General features: G+C 46.2%; 2 protein-coding genes across 2 annotated transcripts in view; one reads left to right on the top strand and one right to left on the bottom strand.

Annotated features, from left to right (window-relative positions):
• Positions 1–6: 6 nt before the first annotated feature.
• LOC129845399 (basic proline-rich protein-like) lies at positions 7–2,609 on the top strand. The gene is made up of 2 exons (XM_055913312.1): positions 7–135; positions 269–2,609. Exon 2 carries the CDS (start codon positions 793–795, stop codon positions 1,723–1,725), a length of 933 nt encoding a protein of 310 aa, XP_055769287.1. The 5' UTR covers positions 7–135; positions 269–792; the 3' UTR covers positions 1,726–2,609.
• A 687-nt stretch (positions 2,610–3,296) lies between these two features.
• Positions 3,297–21,462, bottom strand: part of LOC129845398 (protein eyes shut homolog) — a 201,992-nt gene continuing 183,826 nt past the window's right edge. The window contains exons 12-15 of the mRNA XM_055913310.1: positions 19,524–19,696; positions 5,036–5,197; positions 4,767–4,888; positions 3,297–4,429 (exon numbers count right to left, since the gene is read on the bottom strand). Coding sequence (XP_055769285.1) covers positions 3,338–4,429; positions 4,767–4,888; positions 5,036–5,197; positions 19,524–19,696 — 1,549 coding nt within the window. The 3' untranslated portion in view covers positions 3,297–3,337. The remainder of the gene's footprint in view (positions 4,430–4,766; positions 4,889–5,035; positions 5,198–19,523; positions 19,697–21,462) is intronic.

Below are 21,462 nucleotides of genomic sequence, written 5' to 3'. Positions count from 1 at the left end.
CAGAACAGTCTAGTACAGACATCTCTGAGAAAGCTGAAGGTGAAGATACTGAAGAGGGGTACCAACCACTACGTTTCCTTCCGGGGGTGTTGCGTAGTTGGGGCGGGGAGCTTCTGCCCCTGCCAGACTTCTCAGGTAAACATAAAAGGCCTGTGTTCACTTGAACACCATTTGCAATTTGAAGCTTTGTTTGTTTTTCTTTGAACTCATAATAGCAACATGTCTTTGAACCACACCTTACGTTTCGGCTTGCTCCTTCCTTCCTCAGGTAACCCTCCACTGCTGGGTGATGATGGTCGAGAGCCCTCGGCTCCACAGACCTCCAAGGCTGACGGAGGAGCAGCAACCACTCCAGGAAGCTCCACCACCATTAAGAGTCCCAGCGCTGGTGCTCACAGACAGACTGGTTTTGTCATCAAGAAGAGGGAACCCAAACCGGTCAAAGCAGAGGAACCTGTGTCTTCCAGCTTGGCTGAAACATCTACCGCAAACAACAACGCGTTGGCGAAAGAAGAGGGTGTGGCTTACCGTGGCCCGTCGGTCTCTCTGAAAGACAAACCTCCAGACGTCTCGACAGAGTCGTTCCTGGCCAGCCTCTCCACGGATCCTAACACAGACGGCTCCTTAAACAAAGGAGATTCGGCGTTGTGCGAAAAGGACAAATCCAAAGAAGAGGAGACACCTACTCTCTTGTCTCCTACAGCCATCTCCAACGCTTCTGTCGAGGAAAGCGTCCCCACACCAAAACCCCTTCCGAGTGGAATCCTGAAGAAAAGCTCTGCGTATTCCAATATGACTGAAGAACCAACTGCTGTCCAATCAGCAGGATCACAGGGTCACCCCCAACCTGTTCCTGTTCTGACCACCAGGAAGTATCGTCCTATGGCAGCTCAACACGGATACCCCTCCCACCACCACCAGACAGACTACAGACGCCCCCCACCTCCAAACCATGGCCCACTACAGGTTGGTCCCTATGGTCCCATCCCCCTCCAGCCTGGAGGACCTCCTGTAGACTTCCAGTACCAGCCAGCACCACCTGTCCCCCCCTTCGGTAACACCGCACCGCCACATTTCCAGCACCCGCCCCAGCTACCCACCAACTTCAGCTACCCTACTGGCCCCCCACCACCCATGATGTACCCGCCACCTCACGACCCACAGATGCAGAATCATGCTGGAATAACACAGTGGGCTCAACCTGGTCCAGGACCCACATCTCCCAACTCTTTCCCCGGGGGGCTACCGTTAGCTTACGGTGGTGACCCTCAGAGGTTTGCCTCCGCTGAGTCGTCCAATCCCAACCTGAACCCGCCCCCATCCGCCGCTGCCAAAGAGGACCAGAAGGGGGCAGCAGAGAGGCTTCTGTACAGTGACCCCTGGGACAGGCAGCCCGGGTCGGGCCACAAGAAGGAGGACAGGGACCAGTACGGGAGGCACCGGCACCACAGTGAGTCCCGTCACGGAGAGAAGAGCCGGAACCACAGCCAAGAGAGGGGAAAGAAAGGTGACAGAAGCCGGAGCAGAGAGAGAGACCGGAGTAAAGACTCTTCTTCTCACCACAGAGGGAGCCGGCACCACTCTAAAGACCAGCGCCACGGTCACAGCGAGAGGAGGAAAGAACGTCACCACAGCGACGGTGACCACGGGAACCGTCACAAACACAGCAGGAGAGACTCTGATTATGAGAAATCGAGGAGAAGTTCCAAAGACAGTCACTCATGAGTTTTCTTTTGTACTACCCCACCCTGAGATGGTCTACCCTACAACAGTTTTAGTGGCATTGTCCCTTTTTATATGTTATTTTTAAAATACAGTAGAGGTCAACACTTTCAGTAGGATTATTAACACATTCTGAGATCTGCTTTCTTAAAAACCAACCGTTAAGGCTTTGAGGTGATATTTCACCTTTTGAAAATCTCCTGTTTTTTTAAGTGTTAATTTTACTGTATATTTCTGTATTCTGCGTGTCACATGGTGACTTGGTGCACTGAGCATTATGTGCTCTGATATGGATCACAACAAGTGGTTAAAGGAATAGCTCAATGATTTCACATATGTTTCCATACCTTTTAAAAGCAGTCTATGGATAAGGAGGCAGCAATGATTTGGGCATGTTAACACATGCTAGATTGACTTAGACAGGGAAATGATCCCAAACCGCTAATGTTGCTAATACTTAGTGTGGATTGTAGTCGCTCCCCTTGTCCATAGATTGTTTTCAGCGTAAAGAAACAAATCTTAATATGTAAAATCGCTGAACTATTCTTTGAATGTTTTCTATAGCATGAAACACAAAATAACAGGCTGTTGGAGTAGAGATGGAGGGAAAGTTCTGGTCACTTCAACAGTATGACATGAATTTAATACAGCGGAGAGAAACTAACCATTTGAGTAGCAGAAAACAACAACATTTTAATTAAAGCAGCTTCTCTTATTTTGTTTTTTGCATTTTATTTTTTTAAATTGCTATACAGAAATTGTTTTTTTTCTATCGACAAATATTGTCTATGTACATTTTGGCTTGTCATGTACATTCTGAAATCAAGTGTGCCTTCTGCACTGTGTTCATGTACAGCTGGTAATAAAGGTGATCTTATTGTTGAGAAGAGGAATGTATATTATGAAAACTATATTTCACAAAACATTAAGAACACCTGCTCTTTCCATGACATAGACTGACCAGGTGAAAGCTATGATCCCTTATTGAGTTTCTCTTCAATCAGTGTAGGAGACATTATTTGAGACATGGATTGTGTGGGCCATTGAGGATGAATAGGCAAGACTAAAGATTTGTGCCTTTGAATGGTGTAGCAGGTGTCAGTTTGAGTGTGTCAAGAACTGCAATGCTGCTGGGGTTATCATGCTCAACAGTTTCCTGTGTGTATCAAAAATGGTCCACCAGCCAAAGGACATCCAGCCACTTGACACAACTGTGGGAATCATGGGCCAGCATCCCTGTGGAATGCTTTCGACACCTTGTAGAGTCCATGCCTCAAAGAATTGAGGCTGTTCTGAGGGTTAAAGGGAGGGGAGCAACTCTATATTAGGAAGGTGTTCTTAATGTTTGGAATACTCAGGGTATAAACCATCTACTGAGGAGTTGGCAGTTTCAACAGAGTTGTGTTCATCAGGGCACACAATGGATTTAAAACAACACAAACGCTTATTAACAATTCCAGGAAGTTGTCCTCTCTGTTTTCTTCCATAATGAATACAACTTGGATTGCCAAACAAATAGTGTATAAAGAACTTAAATTATTACATTCTAGAAACCAATTCTATGAATTTCTTGGTATCACAACACATTAATCACCTATTTTCACAAGTTACAGAACTACTCATTACTTTTGTGAACATTAAATCCTTTGCTGTTTTGCAGGAACTGTAGTTGTCTGGGGTCCTGATACAAACGCACATCTTTAAGATCTCCCACAAACCCTTTGGTAAACAGCCCAGACGTCACTGTTGAGATGTTCCTGTGCAACTCGAACCCTCCCAAGTACAACAGACCCCCGTAATTCATGGCAACGTAACGCTCGAAGGGGTCCACGTCTTCGAAAAGGACCCTCTGGTCACCCAGGAACACCTGAATAAGGGTACTGTTCAGAGAGAGAGATAAGTAATGCCATTTGTTGCAACACAACGTGACGTTTCTGAAGGTGAGCGGGAGGGAGAGCCTCTCTCCGAGGTTGACTGCGATTTTGAGGTGCCCCTCCTGAAGCCCGACAGCAAGGTAGTCGTCGTCATCGTGCTCCGCTCTTCCCATCCACAGAATCAACCCTTCGTTCCCGCTTGCTGTAAAGTTAAACGCAACCTGCGTGTACCTCAGATTTCTTGTGTTGAATTTAGGATCCCTGTATTTCAGATATGATTTCCCAACGAACTTCAGAGTGGTCATGGATAGGCCTACCTGCTTATCGCAGTACCTCCCCTCCCACCCGAGAGGACAGAAACAGTCGTATGAGCCAGTCACAAGATCAGAGAAACACAATGACTCATGTTGACACAGGTTATTGACACAATACACCGACTGGTTACACACAGGACCCGTCCACCGAGGAGGGCAGGTGCACATAAACGAGTCAGAATCGGCGCCGCTCAACGCAGTACAGAGGCCGCCGTTCTGGCACACCTTGTACCCGCACGCCGTCCCGTCCCAGTCGCCCACGTTGGCCCCTCCCAGGGCCCCTGTCTCCGTCAGGTCAAAGTCGTGTCCGTTTAAGACGAGCTCTCTCACGCCTCCGGTAAAACCCACAGGCTCGTTCTCCACGGAGAACGTAGAGATGGAGCTCAGGTCGGAGACCCCGCCGACGAAGAGGTCCGTGGCCACGTCCAGAGTGGACATCCCTCCCTCGGTGTCGTTCTGCTTCACCTCCAGCCCGTCCAGAACCAGGAACCCCTGGTGGCCCGTCCTGCCTGTCCTCACCTGGAATGATTAAAAACATCAAACCTTAACAGAAAATATGAATTGCGTGTGTGTGTTTTCTAATTATTTAGCCAGATCCTGTAAATATCTGATGTGTTTTCAGCACAAACGCAGCTGGAATGTTCCGGTCTGTTCTGTACAGGTGTAAGAACATAATGGGGCAGGAGGAGATGGCTGCTGTTATACGGCCACCTAACCAATTGTGCTATTGTGACTTTTTTCGCTTACAGCTGCATTGTTGGTTAAGGGCTTGTAAGTAAGCATTTCACTGTAAGATCTACACCTGTTATATTCGGAGCATGTGACAAATAAAATGTGATTTGATTTGACATGGTACCGTGTGCCAGGTCCCTCCGCTGATGTCCACTCTGTTAGTGGACTGTAACACGTTGGTTCCAGAACCCAGGTTGTAACGCAGTTGGACCAACCCTGATGTCAGGGACACACAGAAGAAGTCTCCTGTGGATGACATGACCACAGAGGGACAGAGGGATACGATGGTCATTAATGTTGTTGTCATTCTGGATGTATTTATATTATTAGCACGTTTCTATAAACCACAAATGACATGAAAACAGAGCAGAGGGATAGAATGGTTGTTCCTACCGGCCCGGGCACTGAGGTGCTGTGCTGTGTAGAAGAGGATGCCCTCTGGTGACAGAGTCTGGAACTGCAGCCTGAGGTCTGTCCTGTGTCTGATGCTGACTGGAGGGAAAGACATCCAGGATGACTGGTTACCGCTGAAGAACGGGTCACTGATGGCCATGGCTGAAAAAAACAAGAATGGGAGAAATAGAAACCTCATAAAAAATGTATAAAATACTTTTAGAATATTTTTTCTTGTTCATTTGGTTCTGAAAGTACTTTCATTACAAGAACAGAATACAAAACATTACGAATGTAACAAACATAACTAATGTTACCATGAAGGTTTATCTTCATAACATCAAGAAGAACCAGAGTAAAAGGGAAATCTATAAGGTTTGTTCAAAGTTGTAGTGTAATTCTCATTGTTGTCATAAGAAATTAGGTAGAAGCAATGTTATCGAATTTATCTGTATATTCTCAAACTCCTGTTCTATCAGATTGAAAATGAGAACATGTTGTATACAGTAGTCCTACTACAGTAATACATAGAGCCCTGTGTTTTGTATACAGTAGTCCTACTACAGTAATACATAGAGCCCTGTGTTTTGTATACAGTAGGTCTACTACAGTAATACATAGAGCCCTGTGTTTTGTATACAGTAGGTCTACTACAGTAATACATAGAGCCCTGTGTTTTGTATACAGTAGGCCTACTACAATAATACATAGAGCCCTGTGTTTTGTATACAGTAGGTCTACTACAGTAATACATAGAGCCCTGTGTTTTGTATACAGTAGGTCTCCTATAGTAATACATAGAGCCCTGTGTTTTGTATACAGTAGGCCTACTACAGTAATACATAGAGCCCTGTGTTTTGTATACAGTAGGTCTACTACAGTAACACATAGAGCCCTGTGTTTTGTATACAGTAGGCCTACTACAGCAATACATAGAGCCCTGTGTTTTGTATACAGTAGGTCTACTACAGTAATACATAGAGCCCTGTGTGTTGTATACACTAGTCCTACTACAGCAATACATAGAGCCCTGTGTTTTGTATACAGTAGGTCTACTACAGTAATACATAGAGCCCTGTGTTTTGTATACAGTAGGCCTACTACAGTAATACATAGAGCCCTGTGTTTTGTATACAGTAGGTCTCCTATAGTAATACATAGAGCCCTGTGTTTTGTATACAGTAGGCCTACTACAGTAATACATAGAGCCCTGTGTTTTGTATACAGTAGGTCTACTACAGTAACACATAGAGCCCTGTGTTTTGTATACAGTGGCCTACTACAGCAATACATAGAGCCCTGTGTTTTGTATACAGTAGGTCTACTACAGTAATACATAGAGCCCTGTGTGTTGTATACACTAGTCCTACTACAGCAATACATAGAGCCCTGTGTTTTGTATACAGTAGGTCTACTACAGTAATACATAGAGCCCTGTGTTTTGTATACAGTAGGCCTACTACAGTAATACATAGAGCCCTGTGTTTTGTATACAGTAGGTCTCCTATAGTAATACATAGAGCCCTGTGTTTTGTATACAGTAGGCCTACTACAGTAATACATAGAGCCCTGTGTTTTGTATACAGTAGGCCTACTACAGTAATACATAGAGCCCTGTGTTTTGTATACAGTAGGCCTACTACAGTAATACATAGAGCCCTGTGTTTTGTATACAGTAGGTCTACTACAGTAATACATAGAGCCCTGTGTTTTGTATACAGTAGGTCTACTACAGTAATACATAGAGCCCTGTGTTTTGTATACAGTAGGTCTACTACAGTAATACATAGAGCCCTGTGTTTTGTATACAGTAGGTCTACTACAGTAATACATAGAGCCCTGTGTTTTGTATACAGTAGGTCTACTACAGTAATACATAGAGCCCTGTGTTTTGTATACAGTAGTCCTACTACAGTAATACATAGAGCCCTGTGTTTTGTATACAGTAGGTCTACTACAGTAATACATAGAGCCCTGTGTTTTGTATACAGTAGGTCTACTACAGTAATACATAGAGCCCTGTGTTTTGTATACAGTAGTCCTACTACAGTAATACATAGAGCCCTGTGTTTTGCGTAATAACATTATCATAAAACATAGCCAGGCTGTATCACTACCGGCTGTGATTGGGAGTCCCATAGGGCGGCGCACAATTGGCCCAGCGTCATCGGGTTAACTGACTTGCCTAGTTAAATAAAGGTTAAATAAAATGCGGTAAGCTTGGAGATAGTGGGACACATTGAGCTGTGACATTTATTTTCATCTCTTTCTCTCACACGACGGCTTATTTTTCTCTTTATCCCTCTGTCTGTCTCTCCTCCACCTTCTGTCTCTCCTCCCTCCTCTGTCCCTCTGTCTGTCTCTCCTCCCCCTTCTGTGTCTCCTCCCCCTTCTGTGTCTCCTCCCCCTCTCTCTGTATCTCCTCCCCCTCTGTTCCTCTCTCTGTCTCTCCCTCTGTCTGTCTCTCCACCCCCCTCTATCCCTCTGTCTGTCTCTCCTCCCCCCTCTATCTCTCCTCCCCCCTCTCTCTGTATCTCCTCCCCCCTCTGTCCCTCTGTCCCTACTTTGCTTTCTGTCTGTCTGTCTGTTCATTCCTTCTCTCTCCTCCCCCCTCTCTCTGTATCTCCTCCCCCCTTTGTCACTTTCTCTGTATCTCCTCCCCCCTCTGTCCCTTTCTCTGTCTCTCCTCCCCCTCTGTCTGTCTCTCCTCCCCTTCTATCCCTCTCTCTGTCTCTCCTCCCCCTCTGTCCCTCTCTCTGTCTCTCCTCCCCCCTCTATCCCTCTCTCTGTATCTCCTCCCCCTTCGGTCCCTCTCTCTGTCTCTCCTCCCCCTGTCTGTCTCTCCTCCCCCTCTATCCCTCTCTCTGTCTCTCCTCCCCCTCTATCCCTCTCTCTGTCTCTCCTCCCCCCTCTGTCCCTCTCTCTGTCTCTCCTCTATCCCTCTCTCTGTCTCTCCTCAGATCCCTCTCTCTGTCTCTCCTCCCACCTCTATCTCCATCTCTTTCTCCTTAATCATACTGCTAACCCTAATGCCTAACCATAGACCAAAAAGCAAATTTAAGTTTTTATAATATAGCCAATTTTGACTTTGCAGCTGGCCTATCTAGTGGAAATCGTTCAGTTCTGCCCCAGGACAAGACTCATGACAATAAACATTAACTTTCCTTCCGTTGGCCCTAATCCTTCAATATTTTCAGATCTACCATTTTTTAATAAAATCCCTCTCACATCTGAGTTTTCTTGTTGCAGGTGCGCGGCAATAATGTAATTACTGATATTTGCAGATCTTCAATGTTTGTATATCTCTAAAGTCAAATCAAATTTTATTTGTCACCTGCTTCGTAAACAACAGGTGGACTAACAGTGAAATGCTAACGGGCCCTTCCCAACAATACAGAGAGAAATAATAGAAAAATAATAACACAAGGAATAAATCCACAATGAGTAACAATAACTTGTCTATATACATGTGGTACCAGTACTGAGTAATGATAACTTGGCTATATACATGGGGTACCAGTACTGAGTAATGATAACTTGGCTATAAACAAGGGGTACCAGTACTGAGTAATGATAACTTCTCTATAAATAAGGGGTACCAGTACTGAGTAATGATAACTTGGCTATATACAAGGGGTACCAGTACTGAGTAATGATAACTTGTCTATAAACAAGGGGTACCAGTACTGAGTAATGATAACTTGTCTATAAACAAGGGGTACCAGTACTAAGTAATGATAACTTCTCTATAAACAAGGGGTACCAGTACTGAGTAATGATAACTTGGCTATAAACATGGGGTACCAGTACTGAGTAATGATAACTTGGCTATAAACATGGGGTACCAGTACTGAGTAATGATAACTTGGCTATTTACAAGGGGTACCAGTACTGAGTAATGATAACTTGTCTATTTACAAGGGGTACCAGTACTGAGTAATGATAACTTGGCTATAAACATGGGGTACCAGTACTGAGTAATGATAACTTGGCTATAAACATGGGGTACCAGTACTGAGTAATGATAACTTGGCTATTTACAAGGGGTACCAGTACTAAGTAATGATAACTTGTCTATTTACAAGGGGTACCAGTACTGAGTAATGATAACTTGGCTATAAACATGGGGTACCAGTACTGAGTAATGATAACTTGGCTATAAACATGGGGTACCAGTACTGAGTAATGATAACTTGGCTATATACATGGGGTACCAGTACTGAGTAATGATAACTTGGCTATAAACATGGGGTACCAGTACCAGTAGTCCATTTGCGGGGGTAGATAGGTAACCGGTGACAAGGCAATAGGATAAAGTGACTAGGCAACAGGATAGATAATAAACAGCAGCGTATGTGACGAGTCAAAAGAACATATGCACCATAGAGAAGCTTCATGAGACCCTTCAGATCTGGAAACATTGAAGGAGTAGGGCCAAGGGGGAGGAATAGGGCCATGGGGAAGGAGTAGGGCCATGGGAAAGGAGTAGGGCCAAGGGAAAGGAGTAGGGCCATGGGGAAGGAGTAGGGCCAAGGGGAAGGAGTAGGGCCAAGGGGAAGAAGTAGTAGGGCCGAGTAGTAGGGCCAAGGGGAAGGGCCATGGGGAAGGAGTAGGGCCAAGGGGAAGGAGTAGGGCCATGGGGAAGGAGTAGGGCCAAGGGGAAGGAGTAGGGCCAAGGGGAAGGAGTAGGGCCAAGGGGAAGAAGGAGGGACAAGGGGAAGGAGTAGGGTCAAGGGGAAGGAGTAGGGCCAAGGGGAAGGAGTAGGGCCATGGGGAAGGAGTAGGGGGGAGGAGTAGGGGGAAGGGTTAGGGCCAAGGGGAAAGAGTAAGGCCAAAGGGAAGGAGTAGGGCCAAGGGGAAGGAGTAGGGCCAAGGGGAAGGAGTAGGGCCATGGGGAAGGAGTAGGGCCATGGGGAAGGAGTAAGGCCATGGGAAAGGAGTAGGGTCAAGGGGAAGGAGTAGGGCCAAGGGGAAGGAGTAGGGCCATGGGGAAGGAGTAGGGCCAAGGGGAAGGAGTAGGGCCAAGGGGAAGGAGTAGGGCCATGGGAAAGGAGTAGGGCCAAGGGGAAGGAGTAGGGCCAAGGGGAAGGAGTAGGGCCATGGGAAAGGAGTAGGGCCAAGGGGAAGAAGGAGGGACAAGGGGAAGGAGTAGGGTCAAGGGGAAGGAGTAGGGCCAAGGGGAAGGAGTAGGGCCATGGGGAAGGAGTAGGGGGGAGGAGTAGGGGGAAGGGTTAGGGCCAAGGGGAAAGAGTAAGGCCAAAGGGAAGGAGTAGGGCCAAGGGGAAGGAGTAGGGCCAAGGGGAAGGAGTAGGGCCATGGGGAAGGAGTAGGGCCAAGGGGAAGGAGTAGGGCCAAGGGGAAGGAGTAGGGCCATGGGAAAGGAGTAGGGCCAAGGGGAAGGAGTAGGGCCAAGGGGAAGGAGTAGGGCCATGGGGAAGGAGTAGGGCCATGGGGAAGGAGTAGGGCCAAGGGGAAGGAGTAGGGCCAAGGGACGGAGTAAGGTCAGGGGGAAGGAGTAGGGCCCTGGGGAAGGAGTAGGGCCAAGGGGAAGGAGTAGGACCATGGGGAAGGAGTAGGGCCAAGGGGAAGGAGTATGGCCATGGGGAAGGAGTAGGGGGACGGTGAAGGAGTAGGGGGAAGGGTTAGGGCCAAAGGGAAGGAGTATGGCCAAGGGGAAGGGTTAGGGCCAAAGGGAAGGAGTATGGCCAAGGGGAAGGGTTAGGGCCAAGGGGAAGGAGTATGGCCAAGGGGAAGGGTTAGGGCCAAGGGGAAGGAGTAGGGAGGGAATTGGTACCGGCTGTAAGAGACAGAGAGCTATAGTCACAGTAGGCTATTATGCAATGTCATTCTCTAATTGAACCTATTGGCCCAGCCAGTTCTAACAGGTCACAGGTCACAGTGTACTGAATATGGATTCATTTAAATGAGCTCACCCCAGAGCCCAATGTTCCTTGGCAATTTGTACCAGAGAGCTTTATTGACTGACTGAATTTGATTGAAATCTCATTAATATAACCACTGATGCGCTGCTCTGACTGCCAGGCTGGGATATAACCACTGATGCGCTGCTCTGACTGCCAGTCTGGGAGCAGGCCTGCAGCTATAGTATCTGCTGGATTAATGTAAAAAATATACAGTACCAGTCAAAAGTCTGGACACACCTACCCATTTTCTACATTGTAGAATAATAGTGAAGACATCAAAACTTTGAAATAACACATATGGAATCATGTAGTAACCAACAAAGTGTTAAACAAATCAAAATATATTCAAAGTAGCCACCCTTTGCCTTAATGATAGCTTTGCACACTCTTGGCATTCTCTCAACCAGCTTCATGAGGAATGCTTTTCCAACAGTTTTGAAGGAGTTCCCACATATGCTGAGCACTTGTTGGCTGCTTTTCCTTCACTCTGCGGTCCAACTCATCCCAAACCATCTCAATTGGGTTGAGGTCGGGTGATTGTGGAGGCCAGATCATCTGATGCAGCACTCCATCACTCCTTCTTGGTCAAATAGCCCTTACACAGCCTGGAGGTGTGTTGGGTCATTGTCCTGTGAAAAAAACGAATGGTAGTCCCAAAGCGCATACCAGGTGGGATGGCGAATTGCTGCAGAATGCTGTGGTAGCCATGCTGGTTAAGTGTGCCTTGAATTCTAAATAAATCACAGACAGCGCCAGCAGCAAAGCACCCCCACACTCAGTGGCCTCAAAAAAAAGGTCTCAAATGGAGGCCGCTATTAAAGGTTTCCAGTGTTGCAGGAGCTGTGTTTACTTTGGATTGTTCCGGGACAATGTGGACCGCGCTGACTTTCAATGTAGCAACTGCTTGCTTGTGGAGGACTACAGGAGCGAAGTAGCTACTCTTAGCAAGCAAGTAGCAAACCTACATAAGCTACTGAGGAACCCACGCCCACCTACTTTTTATATTTCTTCCACTGTTGAAGTAATATGGCTACAAATTCATCTGCCTCACCTGAAGCCCATTCTTGTGGGAAGCTGCTATAGACCACCAAGTGCTAACAGTCATTATATGGATAATATGTGTGAAATGCTTGATAACGTATGCGATATCAACAGAGAAGTATATTTTCTAGGTGATTTAAATATTGACTGGCTATCATCAAGCTGCCCACTCAGGAAAAAACTTCAAACTGTAACCAGTGCCTACAACCTGGATCAGGTTGTCAGTCAACCTACCAGGGTAGTTACAAACAGCACAGGAATGAAATCATCAACATGTATTGATCACATATTTACTAATGCTGCAGAAATGTGCTTTAAAGCAGTATCCAAATCCATCGGCTGTAGTGATCAGAATATAATAGCCATATCTAGGAAAACCAAAGTTCCAAAGGCTGGGCCTAACATAGTGTATAAGAGGTCATACACAAAGTTTTGTAGTGATTCATATGTTGATGATGTAAAGAATATTTGCTGGTTTGTGGTGTAATGAGGAGCAACCCAACGCTGCACTTGATGCATTTATGAAACTACTTATTCCAGTTACTAATAAGCATGCACCCATTAAGAAAATGACTGTAAAAACTGTTAAATCCCCTTGGATTGATGAGGAATTGAAAAATGGTATGGTTAGCCAAAAGAGATTAGGAAAAAGGTAAAACATACTGCAAATTAAGAAATCATGTGACTAAATGAAATAAAAAGAAAAAGAAACTACACTATGAAACAAAGATAAATTATATAAAGAATGATAGTAAAAAGCTTTGGGGCACCTTAAATTACATTTTGGGAATAAAAGCCAACTCGGCTCCTTAATACATTGATTCAGATGGCACATTCATCACAAAGCCCACTGATATTGCAAACGACTTTAATGACTTTTTCATTGGTAAGCAAACTTAGGGATGACATGCCAGCAACAAACACTGACACTACACATCCAAGTATATTGGACCAAATTATGAAAGACAAGAATTGTACATTTGAACTCCGTAAAGTCAGTGTGGAAGAGGTGAAAAAATGATTGTTGTCTATCAACAATGACAAGCCACCGGGGTTGACAATCTGGATGGAAAATGACTGAGAATAATAGCAGACGATATTGCCACATCTTCAATTTAAGCCTACTAGAGAGCGTGTGCCCTCAGGCCTGGAGGGAAGTCATTCCGCTACCCAAGAATAGTAAAACCCCCTTAACTGACGCAAATAGCCGACCAATCAGCCTGTTACCAACCCTTAGTAAACTTTTTTTTAAATGGTGTTTGACCAGATACAATGCAATTTTACAGTAAACAAATTGACAACATAATTTCAGCATGCTTATAGGGAAGGACACTCAACAAGCACAGCACTTACACAAATTACTGATGATTGACTGAGAGAAATTGGTGATAAAATGATTGTGTAGGCTGTCTTGTTAGACTTCAGTGCAGCTTTTGACATTATCGATCATAGTCTGCTGCTGGAAAAACGTATGTGTTATTGTAACGGGTGACGCTCTCCTCATCCTCGGATGAGGTGAGGAGAGAGGGATCTGAAGACCAAAACGCAGGCTTTGGGAAATAAGCCATCTTTATTATACAATAAGATGGCAACACGAAACAAAACACTTTCAAACTACAAAACAAGAAAACGACGTTGACGAAACCTGAACATAAACTTATATAACTAAACATAAACTTACGTACAGGAAACAGACGACATCGAAACGAAAACGAAACAAACAAACGCTACAGTCCAGTGTGGTACGAACAAACATACTGACACAAGAGACAATCACCCACAAACAAACAGTGAGAATGCCCTACCTAAATATGACTCTTAATTAGAGGCAAACGCAAACCACCTGCCTCTAATCAAGAGCCATACCAGGCAAACCAAAACCAACATAGAAACAGATAACATAGAATGCCCACCCAACCTCACGTCCTGACCAACTAACACACAAAAACTAACATAAATAGGTCAGGAACGTGACAGTACCCCCCCCACAAGGTGCGAACTCCGGACGCACCAGCACAAAGTCTAGGGGAGGGTCTGGGTGGGCATTTAACCACGGTGGGGGTTCAGGCTCGCGGCGCGGTTCCCACCCCACCATAATCCATCCTAACTTCCTCCCTCCAAGAATGTCCACCCTCTTTTGACCCCCACAAAATTCCCTTAACAACATATCTAATAGGGACAACACCGGGACAGAGAGATAAATCAAGAAAGAGGGATAGATAAGAATATAGAGATAGATGAAGATAGAGAGGGAGATTAGGATAGAGGGGCAACTCCGGACTGAAAGGCAGCTCCGGACAGAGAGACAGCTCTGGACTGATGGGCAGTTCTGGGTATCCAGCCTTTTCAGGCTGAAGGACAGCTCATGGCTGACTGACGAATCTCGATGCTCATGGCTGGCTGACGGCTCTCGACGCTCATGGCAGGCTGACGGCTCTCGACGCTCATGGCAGGCTGACGGCTCTCGACGCTCATGGCAGGCTGACGGCTCTCGACGCTCATGGCAGGCTGACGGCTCTCGACGCTCATGGCAGGCTGACGGCTCTCGACGCTCATGGCAGGCTGACGGCTCTGGCTGCTCATGGCGCTCTGACGGCTCTGGCTGCTCATGGCGCTCTGACGGCTCTGGCTGCTCATGGCGCTCTGACGGCTCTGGCTGCTCATGGCTCGCTGGCGGCTCTGGCAGATCCTGTCTGGTTGGCGGCTCTGGCAGATCCTGTCTGGTTGGCGGCTCTGGCAGATCCTGTCTGGCTGACGGCTCTAGCGGCTCCTGTCTGACTGATGGCTCTAGCGGCTCCTGTCTGGCTGACGGCTCTGTAGGCTCATGGCAGACGGGCGGCTTTGCAGGCTCATGGCAGACGGGCGGCTTTGCAGGCTCCTGGCAGACGGATGGCTCAGACGGCGCTGGGGAGACGGATGGCTCAGATGGCGCTGGGGAGACGGATGGCTCAGATGGCGCTGGGGAGACGGATGGCTCAGATGGCGCTGGGGAGACGGATGGCTCAGATGGCGCTGGGGAGACGGATGGCTCTGGCCGGATATGGCGCACTGTAGACCTGGTGCGTGGTGCCAGAACTGGAGGCACCGTGCTAATGACAAGCACCTTCCTACTAGTGCGGGGAGCAGGGACAGGGCACACTGTATTCTCAAAGCCTACTCTATCCCTGATGCGTGGTACCGGCACTGGTGACGCCGGGCTGAGGACAAGCACATCAGGATTAGTAGGGGGAGAATATACAGTGTGTACAGGGCTCTGGAGACGCACTGGTAGCTTAGTGCGTGGGGCCGGAACTGGAGGCACCGGGCTAGATACACGCACTACAGGGAGAGTGCGTGGAGGAGGAACAGGGCTCAGGATACGCACTGGTAGCCTAGTGCGTAGTGTATACACTGTAGGTACTAGGCTGGGGCGGGGAGGTGGTGCCGGAAATACCGGACCGTGGAGGCGTACTGGCACTCTTGAGCATTGAACCTGCCCAACCTTACCTGGTTGAATGCTCCCGGTTGCCCGACCAGTGCGGGGAGGTGGAATAACCCGCACCGGCCTATGTAGGCGAACCGGGGAAACCATGCGTAAGGCAGGTGCCATGTATGCCGGCCCGAGGAGACGCACTGGAGACCAGACGCGTTGAGCCGGCCTCATGACACCTGGCTCAATGCCCAATCTAGCCCTCCCAGTGCGGGGAGGTGGAATAACCCGCACTGGGCTATGCACTCGTACAGGAGACACCGTGCGCTCTACTGCGTAACACGGCGCCTGCCCGTACTCCCGCTCTCCACGGTAAGCCTGGGAAGTGGGCGCAGGTCTCCTACCTGCCCTTGGCCCACTATCTCCTAGCCCCCCCCCAAGAAATTTTTGGGAATTACTCACGGGCTTTTTTGGCTTCCGTGCCAGACGCGTTCCCTCATAGCTCCGGTTCCTCTCCCCGGTAGCCTCTGCTCTCCTCCGTGCCTCCAGCTCAGCTTTGGGACGGCGATTTTCTCCTGCCTTAGCCCAGGGACCTTCTCCATTCATTATTTGCTCCCATGTCCAGAAATCCTTTCTCTCCTGTCCCTTACTCCGTTTAGTTTCCCTTTGCCGCTTGGTCTTAGCTTGGTGGGTGATTCTGTAACGGGTGACGCTCTCCTCATCCTCGGATGAGGTGAGGAGAGAGGGATCTGAAGACCAAAACGCAGGCTTTGGGAAATAAGCCATCTTTATTATGCAATAAGATGGCAACACGAAACGAAACAAAACACTTTCAAACTACAAAACAAGAAAACGACGTTGACGAAACCTGAACATAAACTTATATAACTAAACATAAACTTACGTACAGGAAACAGACGACATCGAAACGAAAACGAAACAAACAAACGCTACAGTCCAGTTTGGTACGAACAAACATACTGACACAAGAGACAATCACCCACAAACAAACAGTGAGAATGCCCTACCTAAATATGACTCTTAATTAGAGGCAAACGCAAACCACCTGCCTCTAATCAAGAGCCATACCAGGCAAACCAAAACCAACATAGAAACAGATAACATAGAATGCCCACCCAACCTCACGTCCTGACCAACTAACACACAAAAACTAACATAAATAGGTCAGGAACGTGACAGTTATGGCTTTACACCCCCTGCTATAATGTGGATAAAGAGTTACTTGTCTAACAGAACACAGAGGGTGTTCTTTAATGGAAGCCTCTCAAATATAATCCAGTTAGAATCAGGAATTCCCCAGGGTAGCTGTTTAGGCCCCTTGCTTTTTTCAATTTTTACTAACGACATGCCACTGACTGAGTAAAGCCAGTGTCTATGTATGCGAATGACTCGACACTACACACGTCAGCTACTACACTGACTGAAATGACTGCAACACTCAACAAAGAGTTGCAGTTAGTTTCAGAGTGGGTGGCAAGGAATAAGTTAGCCCTAAATATTTCTAAAACTAAAAGCATTGTATTTGGAACAAAACACTCACTAAACCCTAAACCTCAACTAAATCTTGTAATAAATTGTGTGGAAATTGAGCAAGTTGAGATGACTAAACTGCTTGGAATAACACTAGATCGTAAACTGTCATGGTCAAAACATATTGATGCAGTATGCAGTAGTAACTAAGATTGGGAGAAGTCTGTCTATAATAAAGCGATGGTCTGCCTTCTTAACAACACTATCAACAAGGCAGGTACTACAAGCCCTAGTTTTGCAATTGCAATTGGCTCAGAAGAGGGCAGCACGGCTGGCCCTTGGATGTACACAGAGAGCTAATATTAATAATATCTATGTCAATCTCTCCTGGCTGAAAGTGGAGGAGAGATTGACGTCATCACTACTTTTATTTATGAGAGTTATTGACATGTTGAATGCACCGAGCTCTGTCTAAACTACTGGCACACAGCTCGCACACCCATGCATACCCCACAAGACATGCCACAAGAGGTCTCTTCACAGTTCCCAAGTCCAGAACAGACTATGGGAGGCACACAGTACTACATAGAGCCATGACTACATGGAACTCTATTCCACATCAAGTAACTGACGCAGCAGTAAAATTAGATTTAAAAAACAGATAAAAAACACCTTATGGAACAGCGGGACTGTGAAGTAACACAAACAAAGGCACAGACACATACAAACACACACACACGATAACATACATAGACATTGATTTAGTACTGTAGATATGTGGTAGTGGTGGAGTAGGGGCCTGAGGGCACATAGTGTGTTGTGAAATCTGTGAATGTATTATAATGTTTTTAAAATTGTATAAACTGCCTTAATTTTGCGGGACCCCAGGAAGAGTAGCTGCTACTTTGGTAACAGTTAATGGGGATCCATAATAAATACAAATACACCATCACACCTCCTCCTCCATGCTTCCCGGTGGGAACCACACATGCGGAGATCATCCATTCAACTACTCTGCATCTCACAAAGACACGGCGGTTGAAACCAAAAATCTCCAATTTGGAATCATCAGATCAAAGGACAGATTTCCACCGGTCTAATGTCCATTGCTCGTGTTTCTTGGCCCAAGCAAGTCTCTTCTTCTTATTGGTGTCCTTTAGTAGTGGTTTCTATGCAGCAATTCGACCATGAAGGCCTGATTCACTCAGTCTCCTCTGAACAGTTGATGTTGAGATGTGTCTGTTACTTGAACTCTGTGAAGCCTTTATTTGGGCTGCAATTTCTGGGGCTGGTATCTCTAATGAACGTATCCTCTGCAGCAGAGGTAACTGGGTCTTCCTGTGGCGGTCCTCATGAGAGCCAGTTTCATCATAACGCTTGATGGTTTTTAGGACTGCACTTAAAGAAACTTTCAAAGTTCTTGACATTTTCCAGACTAAGACTTGAAGGTCAGTCAAAGTAATAATGGACTGTCGTTTCTCTTTGGTTATTTGAGCTGTTCTTGCCATAATATGGACTCGGCCTTTTACCAAATAGGGCTATATTCTGTATAACACCCCTACCTTGTCACAACACAGCTGATTGGCTCAAACACATTAAGAAGGAAATAAATTCCACAAATTAACTTTTAACAAGGCACACCTGCTAATTGAAATGCATTCCAGGTGACTACCTCATGAAGCTGGTTGAGAGAATTACAAGAGTGTCCAAAGTCATCAAGGCAAAGGGTGGCTACTTTGAAGAATTTAAAATCTAAAATATATTTTGATTTGTTTAAAACTTTTTTGGTTACTACATAATTCCATATGTGTTATTTCATAGTTTTGATGTCTTCACTATTATTCTACAATGTAGAAAATAGTAAAAATAAAGAAAAACCCTTTAATGGGTAGGTTTGTCCAAACTTTTGACTGGTACTGTATATATTTCTTTGTGTCAAGCTATCAATCAAAGCAGAAAGGAAAATGGTTATATGAGAGGGACTGAGATCTATTAATTTGATGTAATTACATTTTAAACCATGTAAATGGATACTATAGGATAATGGGGAAAAAATTTATACCAACGTTTTGGTCTCAATAGACCATCAGTGTTTTACGGAGAGTTTAACAGAAAGGTTAACAGAGAGGTTAACAGAGAGGTTAACAGAAGGCTTAACAGAGAGCTTAACGGAGAGTTTAACGGAGAGGTTAACAGAGAGTTTAATGGAGAGGTTTACAGAGAGGTTAACAGGGAGTTTAACAGAAAGGTTAACAGAGAAGTTAACAGAGCGTTTAAGAGAGGTTAACAGAAGCCTTAACAGAGAGCTTAACGGAGAGTTTAACAGAGAGCTTAACAGAGAGTTTAATGGAGGTATTAACAGAGAGGTTAATCGCTTTCTTTTTCATATTTTTTTGGAACAAACTGGTTGGGTTGGTTGGTTATTATTTTGACCTAATAGTATTTGGTTAGTGTTCGGTTAGTATTCTGACCTAATAGTATTTGGTTAGTGTTTGGTCAGTATTCTGACCTGATAGTATTTGGTTAGTGTTTGGTCAGTATTCTGACCTGATAGTATTTGGTTAGTGTTTGGTCAGTATTCTGACCTAATAGTATTTGGTTAGTGTTTGGTCAGTATTCTGACCTTGCTGACAGTGCAGTCCGCCGGTACCCAAGGGGCAGAGGCAGGTGTATCCGTCTGGAAGGGGTACGCAGGTGGAACCACGGGCACACAATGGAGGGGGGCGGTGTTCAGTGTCGCACACAGACACGGTCTCAGAGCAGAGTGCTCCCTTCCAGCCGAATGGGCACTGGCAGCTAGGAGAGAGAGGAACACATGGGTTAGGGTTACTGGCAGCTAGGGGAGAGAGTAACATATGGGTTAGGGTTACTATTAGCTAGGGGAGAGAGAACACATGGGGTAGGGTTACTGGCAGCTAGGGGAGAGAGGAACACATGGGTTAGGGTTACTGGCAATTAGGGGAGAGAGGAACACATGAGTTAGGGTTACTGGCAGCTAGAGGAGAGAGGAACACATGGGTTAGGGTTACTGGCATCTAGGGGAGAGAGGAACACATGGGTTAGGGTTACTGGCAGCTAGGGGAGAGAGGAACACATGGGTTAGGGTTACTGGCAGCTAGGGGAGAGAGGAACACATGAGTTAGGGTTACTGGCATCTAGGGGAGAGAAGAACACATGGGTTAAGGTAACTAGCAGCTAGGGGAGAGAGGAACACATGGGTTAGGGTTACTGGCAGCTAGGGGAGAGAGGAACACATGGGTTAGGGTTACTGGCAGCTAGGGGAGAGAGGAACACATGGGTTAGGGTTACTGGCAGCTAGGGGAGAGAGGAACACATGATTTAGGGTTACTGGCAGCTAGGGGAGAGAGAAACACATGGGTTAGGGTTACTGGCAGCTAGGGGAGAGAGGAACACACGAGGTCGGGTTACTGTCATCTAGGGGAGAGAGGAACACATGGGTTAGGGTTACTGGCAGCTAGGGGAGAGAGGAACACATGGGTTAGGGTTACTGGCATCTAGGGGAGAGAGGAACACATGGGTTAGGGTTACTGGCAGCTAGGGGAGAGAGGAACACATGGGTTAGGGTTACTGGCAACTAGGGGAGAGAGGAACACATGAGTTAGGGTTACTGGCAGCTAGGGTAGAGAGGACACATAGGTTAGGGTTACTGGCAGCTAGGGGAGATGTCATGAGGTTTACTTAACATCAGAAAACCTACTTCTACTACTGGCACAGACAGTGCTGCTAGTAGTGCTACTGTGAAGAGCAGAATGACATGGAGTACTACTAGTAATACTGTAGTGCAGGGACTGGCTTACTACTAGTAATACTCTAGTACAGGGAACTGGCCTACTACTAGTAATACTGTAGTACAGGGAACTGGCCTACTACTAGTAATACTGTAGTACAGGAGACTGGCTTACTACTAGTAATACTCTAGTACAGGGAACTGGCCTACTACTAGTAATACTGTAGTACAGGGAACTGGCCTACTACTAGTAATACTGTAGTACAGGGAACTGGCCTACTACTAGTAATACTGTAGTACAGGGGACTGGCCTACTACTAGTAATACTGTAGTACAGGGGACTGGCCTACTACTAGTAATACTGTAGTGCAGGGACTGGCCTACTACTAGTAATACTGTAGTACAGGGAACTGGCCTACTACTAGTAATACTGTAGTACAGGGAACTGGCTTACTACTAGTAATACTGTAGTACAGGAGACTGGCTTACTACTAGTAATACTGTAGTACAGGGGACTGGCTTACTACTAGTAATACTGTAGTACAGGGAACTGGCCTACTACTAGTAATACTGTAGTACAGAGGACTGGCTTACTACTGGTGATACTGTAGTACACGGGACTTCTTATTACTAGTAATACTGTAGTACAGGGGACTGGCTTACTACTAGTAATACTGTAGTACAGGAGACTGGCTTACTACTAGTAATACTGTAGTACAGGGGACTGGCTTATTACTAGTAATACTGTAGTACAGGGGAGTTCTTACTACTAGTAATACTGTAGTACAGAGGACTGGCTTACTACTGGTGATAC

The sequence above is a fragment of the Salvelinus fontinalis genome, unplaced genomic scaffold, assembly GCF_029448725.1.
Source record: "Salvelinus fontinalis isolate EN_2023a unplaced genomic scaffold, ASM2944872v1 scaffold_0294, whole genome shotgun sequence".
Classification (NCBI taxonomy): Eukaryota; Metazoa; Chordata; class Actinopteri; order Salmoniformes; family Salmonidae; genus Salvelinus; species Salvelinus fontinalis.
Note: the sequence above shows the minus strand (reverse complement) of the source record. Positions and strands in the feature narration are given on the sequence as shown.

Bases quoted from the DNA above. Each gene is read 5' to 3' on its own strand.
- LOC129845399 (XM_055913312.1), top strand. From the start codon at position 793: ATGACTGAAGAACCAACTGCTGTCCAATCAGCAGGATCACAGGGTCAC.